This window comes from Mastigoproctus giganteus, chromosome 8, assembly GCF_048544385.1.
Source record: "Mastigoproctus giganteus isolate SK-2022 chromosome 8, ASM4854438v1, whole genome shotgun sequence".
NCBI classification, from domain to species: Eukaryota; Metazoa; Arthropoda; class Arachnida; order Uropygi; family Thelyphonidae; genus Mastigoproctus; species Mastigoproctus giganteus.
Genome location: NC_143582.1, coordinates 76,493,676 through 76,510,466, shown reverse-complemented (window position 1 = coordinate 76,510,466; position 16,791 = coordinate 76,493,676). Strand labels below are relative to the sequence as shown.

Below are 16,791 nucleotides of genomic sequence, written 5' to 3'. Positions count from 1 at the left end.
TTATGCTGTTCAGTCTTAATTGCATCACCAGTTCTGCAGTTATTCCAGTATTAGCTTCAAAAAGCATCCACAAAAAAATATATTTTTTTTCTTTATAGAAAATACTTTGATAAATTAGATTGAAATTTGTATATTTATCTCAAATGCATGTGTAACCATTAGATGCAGCCATTCATTAACATTAACTGAATTGTGTTGACATTTGGTTGACATACCTAAGAAACAGATCAGTATGTGAGTTTTAAACTAATTACAATTTTATTTAAAAGAGTGAATGTCATTACTAACAAAAAAACAAAAAGATGGCACACTATTCTGAATTCAATGGTAAATAATTTTTTATGAAGTTTCTTCTGTAATGTTAATGTTAGATTAACCATTTTTCTTCTGTAATGTAAATTATTTCTTAAGTGTTTCAACTAAATGCTAACATGATTAATCTAACATTTACATTACAGAAGAAACTTCATACAAAAATTATTTACCATTGAATTCAGAATAGTGCCATCTTTTTGATGGCACACTTAAGAAATAATTAAAATTAAATGTTATATTGGCCATTTTTCTTCTGTAATGTAAATGTTAGGTTAGCCATGTCAGCATTTAGTTGACACACTTAAGAAACAGATGATTATGTGAATTTTAAACTAAGTGCAATTTTATTAAAAGAGGTGAACTTGTCATTACTAATAAAAAAAACAAAAAGATGGCACACTATTCTGAATTCAATGGTAAATAAATTTTCTTTTATGAAGTTTCTTCTAATTAGAAAGTAGTCAGAGAGAGAGAATGCTAGATGTTCTAAATATTTAAGAATAAATAACAGTAAAACTTTGAATCAAGCACTAAATTTTGCAGATACTAAATACTGTGTATCCATAATCATTGAAAAACTTCATCTTCTGCTGTAGTGTATTTGGAATTGCAAGAAGTGGAAGGAGGAGAAGAAATCATTGCTACAGAGAGTTCTTAGGGTCCATGAGAAGAACCAGGTGATTAGGTTCATATAAACATTGAGATCAACAAACGGTGGCTTCTAGCTTGTTTTGTTTTGTTGAACAGCTTTGATTCTGTTAAGGCAATGCACTTAATTTACATATCCCATCCTTTCCCCTTTGTGTGTGTTAATCTGAGTACTGTAATTTCATTTTAGTCGTCAGATGATTTTGTCATTGCTGCCTTGTTTTGGTGATTTGTAATTTTTGTTAGCTTTGCAACACAATTCAGACATGTAAACCATTGTTACTGTTGCTAAACTAATTAACATTTTTCAGGTATGCTTTAAGGCTCTTTCATTTAAATGTGAATCCCACTTCATGCAAATTTCTGCTGATGTTTGGCATCTCTCATATTGGGGTTAAAATCACTGCCGGTTTTCCAAGTCTTCAGGCTCTTGGGTAGCAGTATACTGGTTGCATCATTTGGCTCCTGTGTGGAAAGGTCTAAGTTCACTTTCTGCCATCCAACCAGAGAGTGACATATTCCTGTTGGTGATGGCAGGAACGTCTAAAGGGCTTTTCCAAGAGGTCAAGTTAATCAGTCTTATGCAGATATGAGGGGGGGTTTCCCCCACTACCAGTTCTAGTTTTCCATCTTGAAAAACAATCAAACCAACCATGGGATATACACAATATACTGACACCAAGTGTCTTTCCTTGGCACTTACCCAAAGCAGTTCATTCCACTCCAACTCTTCATTAATGGATATACCTTCATCCTGTGTTGAAATTTATTAGTATAAAACAATCAGGATAGCAGAACTGTATTTCAGATAGTCAGTTACAATTATTAAAAAGAAAGTAACATTTATTGATCAGGGAATACTGAAACAAGTTATAGCCACGATATCACAATTGAGAAATAAATACCATTATGGAAGAGGCTTTTTATAATAACTGTACTGATTATATCTGTATTGAGGTGAGGGGGTCATTTTTCAATACAAATTCATTGACTAGGACATGGTTAATTAATACTTAGAGGAAAAAGTATCAAATTTTCCAGTTAATCATTGATTAACTGATTAAATTTTAAAAACTTAAAAAAAAAAAAAAAACTTTATGGTTAATCTAACCCATGAGCTTCTACGGTGACCATTTCTTTTTCTAACCACTTGAGGGGTTTTTTAAAGGAAGAATACAAGGCCGGCCTTTTTATTTTCTCTCCTTTCTGATATCAAAGCAATCAATTTCTCTTTGATTGCAGAAAGGTTTCCAAGAATGGCCTTTCTGCTGGATCATTGGCAAAGAGAATGATAATAGTTTGCAAATCATAAGTGTTTTAGGTAATCTCCATTTATCTTGAGTCCTTTATTATCCCAGTTTAGCTTACAGAAAATTTCTTCTAAACAGGCAGAAAATAGTTTTGGGGAGATTCTCTCCTTATCAGATGCCTTTTTCCATGTTGATCTGAACTTTATCATTGTTGACCCATATTATTATTATTATTATTATTATTATCATCCATATGATGGCAAGGAAGCCTGAGGCTTATGCTGCATCAGGAAAAAAAAAAAGTTCCCGAGTAATCCTGAGAGAGAGAGAGAGAGAGAGAGAGAGAGTCAAAAGTAGAAGGGAATCACCAAGAAAGAGAAGAATGATGATATCCAGCTCAGGACCCTGGGTGTGCCAAGCCCATGCTCACCAGATGTGAGCCCCTGGGGTGATGCAGTCACCTTTTCACATATTGATTGGAGAATATTGATGTAAGCTCTGTCTACACCTTGGTTGATTAGGGTATTATTGCTTGTTTTGGACTGAGTCAGATGCTTTTTCGTGGTTGATGATGACTGTATATAATGGAAGGTTGAATTCATCGTGCGTGCTACTCTATAACTTGCTGCACTGTTTGGATCTGATCCATTGTACTAAAACCACTTCTGAAACCTGCTTGCTCTTTGGGTTATGCCACATCAAGTATTGTGCCTATTCTTCTTGAAAGTATCTTTGTGAAAACCTTGTTGGTAACTGGCAAGAGCCTTATTAGTCAGCAGGTTTTTTAATCTGCTTTGTCACTTTTCTTGTGCAGTAGGATAGCTTTTGATTTGTCCATCCTCCAGGTACTTTAAGTAGAAGATACTTTGAAAATAGTTTGGTTAGAGCTTTACATATTGGATGGACTCCAGCTCTAAACATTTCAGTGGTGACTTTAACAGGTCCTACTGCTTTGCCATTTTTCATTGATTTTATAGCCCTTTAATATATTTCCCATTTCCCTGACAATAGTCACTGACAATAATTACCTCTTGTGGGATCAGTGCATTCTGCTGTGGGGATTGCTGCTGTGTTGCCTGATGGATAAGCTCCAGCACAGGTTGGGCCTGATTCCCAAATTAAACTCAGTTTAATTTGAGAATACCACACTAAAATAATAGATACTGAATGCAATATTATATATTATGCTAGGCGCCTCCATAGCCAGGTGGGAAGGAGCAGCAGTGCGTAGCACACGCTTCCTGATTAGACAGCACACGCTTCCTGATTAGACCGGGGTTCGAACCCATCACCACCAAATACGGAGGATGCAGAAAGGTCAGGGAATGACCACCGCATATCATGGAGCAATATGGCCTTAGTTGCTAATGCTCCTAAAAACCAAATAACAACAATATATTATGCTATTAAAGTTTACAATATATGTATTATGCTATACCTTTATGTTCGTAGTTTTAAATTAATTATTTCCCTTACCAGATATAGAATTTCTTAGCTAAAAACAAAAAAATAAATACGACAACCTACATGATTAGAACCCCTAAAGTACTTATTTACCATGCACTACAGTACTATTTATGTGACACAATATTCACACCAAATAACCAATACAAAAGCTGGACAAATATTAAGTTGTAGTGTTTACAAAATCTCTAGCTACATTTAAAAATAAGCCATGAAATATGACTAGGTCTGTTAAATTATTTATTGACACAATTTAATTTGTTAATTAAAAAATCTGCAAAATTTTCCAACAAACATATCCATTTCCAAGAGCTCAAAATTCTTCACTTTTACAGTTTGTAGCCAGTATTGCTCATTAGAAGGTCTTAGTAGTCGAGTGGTCAGGGGCGGGAGTGCAGTAGCACATGCTCTTTGAGTAGCCCGGAGTTCAAGCCCCTGACTGCTAAATACTGTCAATCTGCCAACCCGCACTGGACCAGCATGGCAGATTATGGTCCATTTTCCCTCACCGTGAATTGTTGAGGAGGCTTCCATCCTGCAGTGGGCTGATAATGGCTGCATGTCACCTTTTTTTTTTTTTTTTTTATTGCTCATTTCTAGAACTATTTGTGGGAAGAAAATTTTAATTTGCTTTAATTTTAATTTAATTGAGCAGAATACTTTTACAGTATTTTATGCGTATTTTTGGTGACATAATTGGATGGAGTTGCATTAACTCAACTCAAAAATTAAGTCAGTATTTATAAAACAAAAATACTTTGAAATTAACATATTTCAATGAAAAAATAAATTTCTGTTAATGCTGCCTGTCAGTGTAATGAATGTTATTAACATGAAATAGTAATGTGAATCATATCTTCTTTTTTTTTCTTCCCCCAAAGATTTTTAATGGTTTTTGCCATAAATTCCTTGGAGTTGGCTGATTTACTGTTCATGGCCACAAACTGTACTGGAATTTCTTGTATTTTCCATGAAAATATCTATGTAAGTGAATGGTGAACTTTGAGAAGCTTTTGGATTGTGGAAAACATGTGATGAAAAGCAGTCCAATACATGATGAAATGTACTTGGCTGAACACAGTGGAGTAACATAAATGATATTATGTTACTCAACTTATGCAAAGTGAACAATAATATAACAGGACAAAAAAAACAGCACATACGAGACTGAAGAAACATTAAGAAATCAAAAAAATATCGATTGCTAATCCTCAACCAAAATTAAATATTTTCCTGCTGTCCCCATTGGCTAACCTGATACTACTGCCAGGTTAAAGGATGCACAATCTGAATGGCCCTCAATTCCAACAAATAATGAAATTGTGTTTTAAGTGCAAACTTTGGTATGAAATGATCAAAAATTGTGAAATCACTGTAGCAGGTTGTATCTTCATCAAATTGTTTCATTCCATTTTAATCAGAACTTTGAACATGAGGTGCTTATCCACAAAATTCATGCCACAGCTGTTAATAGGAACAACATGAACACAACACCAACAGCAAGTGCTTTCCCTATTGTTTGAATGTTTGACTACTAACTAGCTGAAACATATCATAACTGGGGTTGATACTTCATTTTATGGGTAAAATTCCAAACAGCAGTTATCCTAGTGGGAGACACTTCCAGCTCAAAAAAGTGTGGCTAATGTTGCAAAACAAGGGCCATATTGTTAGCATTTTTAAATGTGAGGGTATTGTATGCCACAAATACACTCCAGAGGGACAAAAAAATTAATAAAGAATTCTATGTTGCAGTTTGGAGACACTTTCATGATGCAGTTGGAAGAAAAAGAACAGAAAAGTAGAACTCCAAAAAGCTAAGTGCATGTCCTCACAAGGACACTGTTTTCAAGGGGGATTAAGTTGTCCATTCCATAAATATGCCACATTCAACTAACAGTTAAACATATTATTATTAATTATCTCCCATTATTCCAATATCTATAAAATTACTTTCATTTTGCTAACCTGCAGAAATCATTAAATCTGTCATGTGTTCTTGGAAATTTTCTTAATTTTGATGAACTGTTTGATATTAAAAGTGCATCCATTTATGTGTGTTTAATTTAAGCCATTAAATAAATCATGAATTGGAACAATCTGGCCAAGAGAGAGACACACTTATGCCATTAAACTCCTTAAAACGACCGTAAGTGTGCTTATTGTTATTATATCATAACTGTCCAGATACTTTCAAACAGATCTGGTATTTCAGTAGTTATACTTATTTTATTGTACAGTTGTTTGGTAATGGTGTTAGCCAACATTTGGCACCAAATTGCTCTTATGAACAGATCTGGAATGTGAGGATCTGTCAGCAGCGTGGTTGTGATGGTCAGATACCTGGAACGTTACCTTATTGTATAGTAGTTTAGACAAATAGCTTAATAAACTATATTATTAATTTCAAGTGGTATAAGAGTGGTATTAAATATAATAATAATCTTTTTGGCACTAAAACCATATCATAGGTAATAATTTTTTGCAGACTATGGATATTAATAATATAGCAAACAATTAACCATAATTATGAAAGCTTCCTTGGACTTGGAAGAGGTCCCCATGGACTGGAGATGTGGAAGTCATTGGTTAAGGAAGCAATGGAGGATCATCTAGACAAAACTGCAGTTATAGTTCAGATACAGCATGGGTTTGTTAAAGGGAAGTCTTGTGTGACAAAGGAATTGGATGCAAAGAATAATTTTGATATCATATACTTGGATTTTAGGAAAGCTTTTGATACCATGGCACATGGAAGACTACTGTACAAATTGGAGCAGCATGGCATTAAGGGCAAGTTGATACAATGGATAAAAAGATGGTTGAGTGGGAGAAGACAGAGTACTAATCAGTGGACACTGCTCTTCGTGGAATAATGTTATTAATGGAGTACCACAGGGTTTGGTGTTGGGCCCATTGTTGTTTTTGGTATTTATCAATGAAGGTATATCAGGGTTAATGTCTAAGTTTACAAATAATATGAAGGTTGGCAGGGATGTTAATGACAGTAATGATAATATGCTACTGCAACAGGATCTGGAAAAGTTGAGCAGATGGGCTGAGAACTGGCAACTGAAGTTTAACATTGACAAACTTAAAGTACATGTGGGTAGCAGTAACTCCAAAGTAACTTATCAATTGTGTGATACTACACTCAGGGTAGTGGAGAATGAAAAGAATCTGTTGGTAATTGTGCAGTCAGATACAAAGTTTTCTGAACAGTGCAAAAAAGGCTGCAAGAGTTGCTCATGGTGTTTTGTCAATGATATACAGGAATTTTGCTAGCAGGGATAAAAGGACGATTGTCCCCTTGTACTGTATAGAGGTCTGGAGGCCTCATTTTAGGAAGGATGTAGAGCTACTGAAACGAGTACAGAGAAGGGCAACGAGATTGGTGAGTGGAACAAAAGGTTGGTGTTACCAAGAGATCCTAAGTTCTGCAAATTGTGGCTTCTGGAGATTACTGCACCTGCGAGGTGAGGTAATTGAGGTGTATAAGGCCTTGAATGGATTGAGCAAGCTCAATGCTAATAGGATTCTTCCTCTTGCTCAGATTACTTACCTGAGGGGACATAAATTCAAATTGAGGAAAGACAATTGTAGAATAGATGTGCGGAAATTTGCATTTAGCCAGCGGGTGGTTGATAGTTGCAACTAACTTCCATCTGTCGTATTGGAGGTCAGCAACTTAAATAAGTTCAAGGCAGAACTAGACAAACATTTGGAGTGAACTGGATGGATGAAATGGGAAGGGTGGTGTTTTTTTTTGTTTTTTTTTTTTGGCTGATGGTATATAAGCTAGCTTTCTTGCATCATATTCTAATGCTATTGTCTTCTTCCATAGCTTAATCCTATCTATTAGGGGTGAGCTTTTTTGAGTCCTGCATCATTCCTGTCTATCTTGGGTCAAGTCCCCCTCTAACTCTGCACTCTTCTATATCCTATCCATATCCTCCTAGGCTGTCCTTGCTCTTATTTATCCTCCACCCATAAATCTTGGTTGATCTTGATCCTTTTACATGTCTGCAAGTCTGTACTATTTCAGTCCCCCTCTTTTATTTTATCCCCAGTTGATGCAATCCCTGGGATTCCACTAACATATTCCTTTTACAATATCTCCTTTGGTTACTCCACTCATCTATCTTAACTCTCATATTTCTTCCACATATGACCTTCATTCTTGTTTCTTTTTAATGCCCAGCATACTGAACCATAAAGCAGCTGGCCTCACCAGTGATTTTAAAACTTCCTTCTGCCTGATTGGAACTTGTTAGTCACACAACACCCTGCTTGCCTGTTTCCCCTTTGATCATCCACTACAAATTCTGTTGATCACATCTGCATCGATATCCCCATCCTGTTGCATCATTATGCATCACAGTTAGTGGGGGGGTACTCTTACAAACGGTAAACTAGGCATCTGGAGGAGATCTGGTTGAGGTGTATAACATGTTTGCTACCACTTAAATGTGAGAGAATTCATCGTGTGCCATAATTGTCAGAATGTTGAAAAAAAAATCAATATGCCAAATCTCCATCATTCAGAAAATTTGTGCATAATGGTTGGAAATTAAAAGTTTGAATTCATTGCTAACAGCAAACACTTACTTTTGTACTGAGTTGTAAATCAGAACAAATCTTAAAATTTTATAAAAAGTTTATATACATATACAGTGGCAGACAAAAAAACTGAATCACCTTAAAAAAAAAGTAACATTTGTAGTGAAACGTATAAGGTATTGTTTGATTACAGTCATTTTGTTTGTTGAAAAGCAAAGGTATTGCATCAGACAGTAATTGCAAGTATTACATCAGCCGCTTCTATAAATAACACATTGGAAGGGTATACACTCATTAGTATCCCGTTTTGCGAAGATGTTAGCATGGCTCCATATGTTCAGTTGACATCAAGAAAAAAAGTGTAGCTGTTGCTCTGTCCTAAGAAGGACTTTCTGTGCATGCTATCACTGATAAAATACTCTGCCACCAGTCAACAGTATCCCAGGTGCTGAAATTAAAGCATGAAACTGGTGATGTAAAGAGAAGACCTGGATCAGGCCTTAAGAGAGAGAGTGACTATGCCTTCCCAAGATCGATATTTGAGATGGCTTTCCCTTCGTAATCACCATGCTGGTCTAAAACTGGACTTTGAGATGGCCTCTGGTGTTGAAACAAGTGCACGAACTATCCAAAGATGGCTTTCAGAATGTGTTCTGCATACCTATCAGCCCAAGAAGAAGCCTTTGTTGACCTAAAGAATGAGGAAGTGACTTGTTTGGGCTAAAACGCATTTTTCCTGGTCAAAAGAGCAATGGGACACCATCTCTTCTGACGAATCGAAATTCAACCTGCATGGCTCAGATGTGAAGCGATATGTCAGAAGATGAAAATCGGAGGCATACCATCCTGACTGCATAACACTGACTGTAAAGTTCCTCGCCACTCATATGGTCTGGGATGCATAACCTGTAAAGGGGTGGGATGAATGCAGAAACCTGCACTACTATCTTGGAAGAGTGCCTGAAACCCGTTATTAGGGATCACACAGACGTCAAACTGAATTTTTCAACAGGACTCAGCACCTTGCCACATAGCAAAATTGGTAAGTTTTATGCTATTTAGATTTAATGATGAGTTTGTCTTCTTGTCTCACAAGGCTTAAAACATACTTACACCAATGGTTTCTCTTGTTTTTCTCCCTTAAGATGTAGTCATACCTCAGAAATGCTGGCATTACAGTGTTAGACTGGCCTGACCTGGCAGCAGTCCATATTGAAAATTACTGGCACATAATGTTGTCTAAAGTTACTCAGAAGAAGTCAACAAGTAAGATTCAGTTGCAGGAGAGCATTCTAAGGGTGTGAATACCACGGAAGTTGATTAACTCTATGCCAGATCGTTGCAGGGCTGTAGTTGCAGCTCAAGGAGTAACAAAATATTAAGGACTTATTTTGCTGATTTACAGGACATAAAACTCTTACATTAACTTGTCATTTCAGTTTGTACACTTAAATGCAATACAATGTGTGTTTGGTTGTCATGATTGCCATTTGCATGATTTCTCATATTTCCATTAATTACGCATTTTACACTTCGGGAAGATATTTATGGCAATTAGGTATATCAGGTGGAGTCTTTATTGGATTTCATTCACAGAGATATATGGTATATCCCATCTAACAAATGAATTTCAAACATTTCTGCAACCCCACAATGCAGTGCAAAACACTTTATTTGCTAAATTCACAAGTGATGCAGTTTTTTTGTCCGCCACTGTAGATGTTAGTTCATTAGGCAATTCTGATTAAGAAAAAGGTAAGCATTACTGTATGTCCATAAATTGCATGTGTTATATGATAGATTTGCCTGTTTTTCTGGGGGGAAAACCTTGCTATCTATGCCCGAGACAGAGTGAAAAAAAGCCCATTAAAGTTCCTCGCATCATCAACAGGATTCGAACCTGGGCCTTTTCCACCCAGTGTGGGGAGGACAGTGATGATACCACTGTGCTACATGCACAGACGTGGAAAAAAAAAAAAAAGTTAGGTATTTTTCTGTGAAATAACTAATAATAAAAATACATACTACTTTTAACAATAAAAACAAGAGAAATTAAATATATTTTTCTGCTGGGTGAATTTTTTCTTAATAATTCTACATTATTTGCTATTCTTTGTAAAATTCTTCACAAGAATTAGCAAAATTGCACTTAATTTGTAGTACTGCTTTCAGCGTTTCTACAGTCATTTGTGTTTTTGTTGATGTCCACAACTTATTTATTACCGAAAAAACTTTTCGTTGTACCATTGGTTCCCTGCAAACATAATGCAAATGATTTGCATTATGTTTGCCATTAAGTATGGAGGCTACATTTCCAATCCGGGACAGTTTGCAATGCGGGGCAAACGACTGAAATCCGGGAAGTCTGGTCACTTTACTTATGGGCTGTATGCAGGAAATAATTTCAATATTGTTTACTTAAATTTTTAGCATTTAATTCAGTCATACGTGAGATTGAGTAAAATACTTTGCTGTAGTTACTCTATAAGTTTAGAGCATGCCAGAATCACAGGAAAAATCCATGGATGGCAGGACACAGTAGATTGTGATTAATGGTTATTCTTCAGATTGGAGTATTGTAAAATGCAAAATTCGCCAAGGATGGATACTAAAATCACTGTTGTTTCTGATTTTCTTAAATGATACATGGTGTGATGTCAAGATCAATAGAATAATTAATGATCAATGATCATTAATTACTCTGAGCTGTCCTCTATGGACTATTACTCATGGGCTGTCCTATCAATGATTTATCAAACATTTGCTTATAGAGATAGGGAGGGCCTAATCCAATTATATTAATGGAGACAGCAAAGGAAGTAAGCAAACTCTTGGCCATAATTATGAGAGCATCTTTAGATTCAAGGGAGGTCCCTATGGATTGGAGATGCATGAATATATACCAGTTCAGAAGAGGGGGGTGGATCAGAAGGTGACCTGGGTAATTACAGACTTGTTAGCTTAAATTCTGTTCCAGGGAAAATAATGGAGTCATTGGTTAAAGACGCAATGCATAACTATCTAGACAGGAATGCAATTATAATGCATTCACAACATGGATTTATTAAGGGATGATCTTTTCTGACAAATCTGATTGGATATTAGGATGCAGTGACCAAGGAACTGGATGCCAAAAATAATTTTGATATCATATACTTGGATTTCGGGACTGCTGTAGATATTGGAGCAGTGTGCATTAAGGACAAGTTACTGCAATGGATAAAGGGATGGTTGAGTGCGAGAAGACAGTCATTATTAATGGATACTGCTCTTCGTGGACTAAAGTTATTAGTGGTATCCTCTATGGATTGGGCCTATTGTTGTTTACTATACTTATTAATTTTTTTTACTTATTTTTAGTCATCAATATCATTCATTTTTTACTTATTAATGATATTGATAAAGGTATATCAATCTTAATGTCTAAGTTTTAAGGCAATACAAAGGTTGTCATTCCTAAAATGGCATTTTAGGAATGACAGTAAGATAAGCTGCTGCAACAAGATCTAGAAAAATTAGGCAGGTGGGCTAAGAAATAGCAACTGAAGTTTAACGTATGCAATGTACTGCATATGGGTAGCAGTAAACCCAGATTAATGTACCAATGTGGCAACTGTAGTCAGGGTAGTGGGAAATGAAAAAGACCTGGGGGTAATTGTATAGTCAAATATGAAGTTCTCTGAGCAATGCTGATTTGCTGGGATAGCTAGCTTATGGAGGTTTGCCTGTGATATACAGGAACTTTGCTAGGGGGGGGGGATAAAGAGATGATTATCCCATTATACAAGGCATTAGTTAGGCTATCTTGAGAACTACATACAGCTCTGGAGACTTCATTTTAGGAATGATGTCTATATACTGGAACAGGTGTGGAGAAGGACAAGATTGATAAAGTGAACAGAAGGGTGGTCTTACCAAGAAAGGCTTCGGTACTGCAAATTGCAGTGTCTTGGGTGTACGTGTGTACACCCAAGTGCAAATTAATGCACTTGGGTGTACACACGTACACCCAAGTGCATTAATTGAAATTGGTGAGGCGCCTCCGTAGCCAAGTGGGCAGGAGCAGCAGTGCATAGCACACACTTCTTGATTAGACTGGGGTTCGAGCCCGTGACCACCAAATACGGAGGATGTGGAAAGGTCAGGGAATGGCCACCGCATATCCCTGGAGCAATATGGCCTTAGTTGCTAACGCTCCTGAAAAAAAAAAAAAAAAAAAAAAAAAAACAACCAAATCAAATTGGTGAAGGGTGGTTGCAGGATAGATGTGTGGAAGTTTGACTTTGGTTAGTGGTGGTGATTGATTGTTGGAACAAACTTTCATTCGTTGTTGTGGAAGTGAGTAAACTTTAATAAATTCAAGAAAGAACTAGGCAAATTATTGGAGGGAATGGACAGGGTAATGTAAGTTTTTTTTTTTTTTTTTTTTTCCCCCTCACTAATATTATAAGGCAATTGTAACACCACTCAGAATACAGTGTTGAAGTATAGAGACTGCATCAAAAAAAAAATGGCATCAAGCTCCTTGAAAGGGTAAAATTGGCAAAGGGACATCCTATATGAGGATAAATATTTAATATGTGGGCTAGAGCTTGGAAACTAGACACTTTAGAGGAAACTAGGTTTATAAGGCTCTAAGAGGTGAAAGTAAAATGAGTGAGAGCAAGATTTTCACTGTTTTAAATGTTTATAATAGTTTATAGCTGCTATATCATTAACAGATTAGAAACAGCAGCCCTTAGCATGCAATACCCAAGTACTCTTAAATTTAAAGGGCCTCTGTAACTGAGTGGTCAGGAGCAGGAGAGCAGTAGCACATGCTCTTTGAGTAGACCGGGGTTCAAGCCCCTGACTGCTAAATACAGTCGATCTACCACCCACACTGGGCCAGCATGGCAGATTATGGTCTATTTCCCTCAATGTGAATCGTTGAGGAAGCTTCCATCCTGCAGTGGTTGGTAATGGCTTTAGTTTTCTTTTTTTTTTTTTTTAACCTTTAAATTGCATTAAAACCATATGGTAAAACTGTTTGAGGAAAAAGTTATTTTTAGAACAGTGGTGGCAGAACAGACAGACAGACATTTATATGCTTATATTTATAAGCATATTATTCTGCTTTGGTCTTTTTTTTAGAAAGGAAAATGTGAAATACTTTTGTCAGATGTGTTTTGACTTTTTTTTTTTTTTTTTTATACAATTTTCAAAACGATACTGTATGACAAGTCAAGTTTGAAAATTGATCAGAGTGACATTTTAGATAACCAAAAACTATATTAAAAAAGGAATAGCAATGCATGTTTTTTAAATAGACCTGGTCTCTCGCTGCTATAAATTCAGAAATAATTTAATTTAGCAAATATTATCAAAGTTTTCATGGAAGTTCCAACCTTAGAATAATATTGCTAAAGCATTAGTTCTAATTTATCCATATGAACGAAAGCAGAATGAGAATTTTACATTCCATATATAGCATCTGTTGTCCCTTAAAATCATATCATTTTGTTAATTTAATTTATGGTGATATAGATGTGCAAATCAGACAATATTTTAGAAACAATTTATATTAAAATATTCTCTTTTTTATTGTAAATCTGAATAGAAGTGATGCATATTGAAAAAATCTTGGTTAGTTTTTACAAAGTATATAATGCTTAGATAACAAAATAAGCTTCAGATAGTTTTAACTGAAGCCTAAAATTGCTTGTTTGAAGCATAAAATAAAATTTGTCAGTGATAATCTGATATAATAATAATAAAATATATATATATATATATATTTACACACTCTTTTCCTCCCCTTTTATAGAAAATGCAGCAGGAGATTGATACAGTGAAGTTCCAAAAAGAAAACTTGATTGAAGAGCTGGATACCATAAGAAAAGAGCAGGAAGATCTCCTAATGTTGTTATCTGAGCAAGATATAAAAATCTCCTCGTATAAAGAAAGGTTAAGGCAGTTGGGAGAAAAGGTGATAATTTTTGATATGCATAATCATAGTTACATATAAAGTATCAGTTTTTGGCCTGAACCAATACTTGTTTTAAGCCAGCAAAAGTTGTTACATTCTTCAGAAAAATAGTTTTAGGATAAAAGAATACATACATATATGCATTTTTAATATTTTCTTTCTGAACCTATTAATTTCTTTAATCCTAATAGATTGCACAAGACTAGGAAGAGAATATAAAAGTTAATTGCTTTTTGGGAATTCATCAGGAATAAAGAGATATAAGCTCACATTAATTCTGCTGATAGTATGTGTTGCATTAAAAAATTATATATTAGGAAATAATATATAACATTATTCCATTACAAAAAAAAATTGTAATTCAGTAAATGAGAATTAGCTGTCTTCAATTAGAATATCCATTTGATGGACAAAACAAAAAATTAGCACTTCAAAAACTGAAAAATGTTATTCCTTACTTAAAGATGTCATAACTCATTATATAATATTTCTTGTCATATTTTATTAGACTTTTCATGTTGTCTTCTGAATTAAGATATGATCTAGTAACAACACTAAAAATAAAAATTGAACTTACTTTAACAAGTATAATTTTTGAAATTATAGGTCGAAGATGATGAAGAATTGGAAGATGAGGAAGAAGATAAAAAAGAATTCCCAGAATCTTTACCAGAAAGTGAATAGGTCTAGAAGTTCTTTTCATTAAAGGGTTTAATCAGAAAAGTAATATTTTCATTTCTTTGCAACTGCCACTGTAAAATTAATAGCAAATCTGTCTGCTATATATAAGTACAGTCAATATTTTTCTAAAATAATAGTCATTGTTGTCAGCAGATACATTTTGTATAGGTTGCTGCATTTTAGTGGTGGTGTATATTGGTCAGTTAGATACTATTGATTCACTGTTTACATTTTTTAAAAAAGTTCAATGCAAAACTTAATATTTCAATATATAACAAAAATTGAAAGCATATGTTCCATTTATTAATGTCATATAGTACATGGCATCGGCATAGAAATTTGAATATAATATTCAGATCTCATATAAACGATTGTTCTAAATTTTTACAATTATAAAAATAAAGATTTGATAAATTTACTAACTGAAGTTAGTAACTGAAAGTGCTATGTTATCACATTACTGGAAGAATTTGATAAACATTTTCATATTTTAAATCCAAAAGTGACAATGTTGATTGTAGACAAGAAGTGTTTTATTCCTTTATCTACAATCAACTTTTTTTTTTTTTTTTTGCTTATATAAAGTTTAGAATTTTGGTTGTACTATTAAGCCATGCTAATACCAAAGTAAAATCTGTTAAATCTTTTGAAGAATTTGTTGCATTTATCTGTGATTATTGTTTGTTCACATTTTTATATCATTACTATTATTATTTTATTGCACTATATTTTATTTGATACAAAACTAAAAAAGCTTTTTGCCAGTTTCTTATTGAATTTTACATATTTATGAAATTTAACTATTAAAGGGTCTTGAATACAAAAAAGGGGAGTTATTATATCTTTCTGTTTAAATCAGTGTTCTGTATGAAGATGTGTGGGATGTTTGAAGTATTACTTTTATCTTAAGATGAAGTAGTTGCCAGTTTCAAAAGTATATAACTTTCAGAAAAGAAATTCTTTAGAAAATAAATAATTATTAAATGTAAGAAACAACAAAAGTTTAGGTGTAACTCTGTTTATGTGTAAAAAGTGGTTTTTCTCATTGATTAAGCTTTTAACTGAATTCTGTTTCTCAGACTCTAAGATATTAATTTGCTAGTATTTTAATTTGTAAGATGTGATATGTCTTGGATGTTCTTAGCAGTAAATCTCTAATGATTTTTCTGAGATTTTTGGATAATTTTGTCCATCAATAACCACATAAGGATAGCATCTATCTCTAGTGGAAAAGCTGTCTTTCAAAAAAAAAAGAAAAAGAAACAGTATCTGACCCCAGTGAAATCTTGAGTATCCTCAAATTATAATATGATCAGCAGCAATAAAATCTTCTTTTGTGCTTTGATGGTGTACACAAAAATAGCTGGGTTCAAAGATCATAAAGACTTTTATTAGCTTCTGTCACTGGTTTCAAATTTCAGAACAACATAATTTTGCTTTTATTGGATAGGTGCAGAAACATTCTGTGAATACTTTAAGAGGTGGTTCACTGTGCAGATGCATTTATCTCAGTTAATTCTCTCTCTCCCCCCCTTCCCCCCATTCCTCCTTAGTTGTTTACATTAAGTAGGCCTTGATTTTGTTTCTAATCGATTTATATTCTGGTAAAATGTAATTGTCATTTCATGTTTCCTTTAGTAATTATGCAGATCACTGATAATACTTATTGGGCCTGTCTGATTTGAAGGATAAAGTTAAATGGTAAATCACTGCTTAAAGTGTCAGTTGAAATAGCATTCACTTTTCATTGTGATATTTCATACTTTCAGGCTGTTGTTATTTTATTAAATATATATTTGGAAAATAACATCATTTATAGCATCTTTCATTTGTGTGTGTGTGTGTGTGAGATCAGAAATAATAAATAAAAATCTAAAGTTAGAATAGGAAGAAAACATCTTTTAG

General features: G+C 34.3%; 1 protein-coding gene across 1 annotated transcript in view; it reads left to right on the top strand.

Annotated features, from left to right (window-relative positions):
- p115 (General vesicular transport factor p115) overlaps positions 1 to 16,571 on the top strand; it is a 262,239-nt gene extending 245,668 nt beyond the window's left edge. Inside the window, exons 20-23 of the mRNA XM_090380276.1 lie at positions 912 to 992; positions 14,044 to 14,205; positions 14,812 to 14,881; positions 16,525 to 16,571. Of these exons, the coding sequence (XP_090236402.1) occupies positions 912 to 992; positions 14,044 to 14,205; positions 14,812 to 14,881; positions 16,525 to 16,571 (360 nt within the window). The remainder of the gene's footprint in view (positions 1 to 911; positions 993 to 14,043; positions 14,206 to 14,811; positions 14,882 to 16,524) is intronic.
- Positions 16,572 to 16,791: the final 220 nt, after the last annotated feature.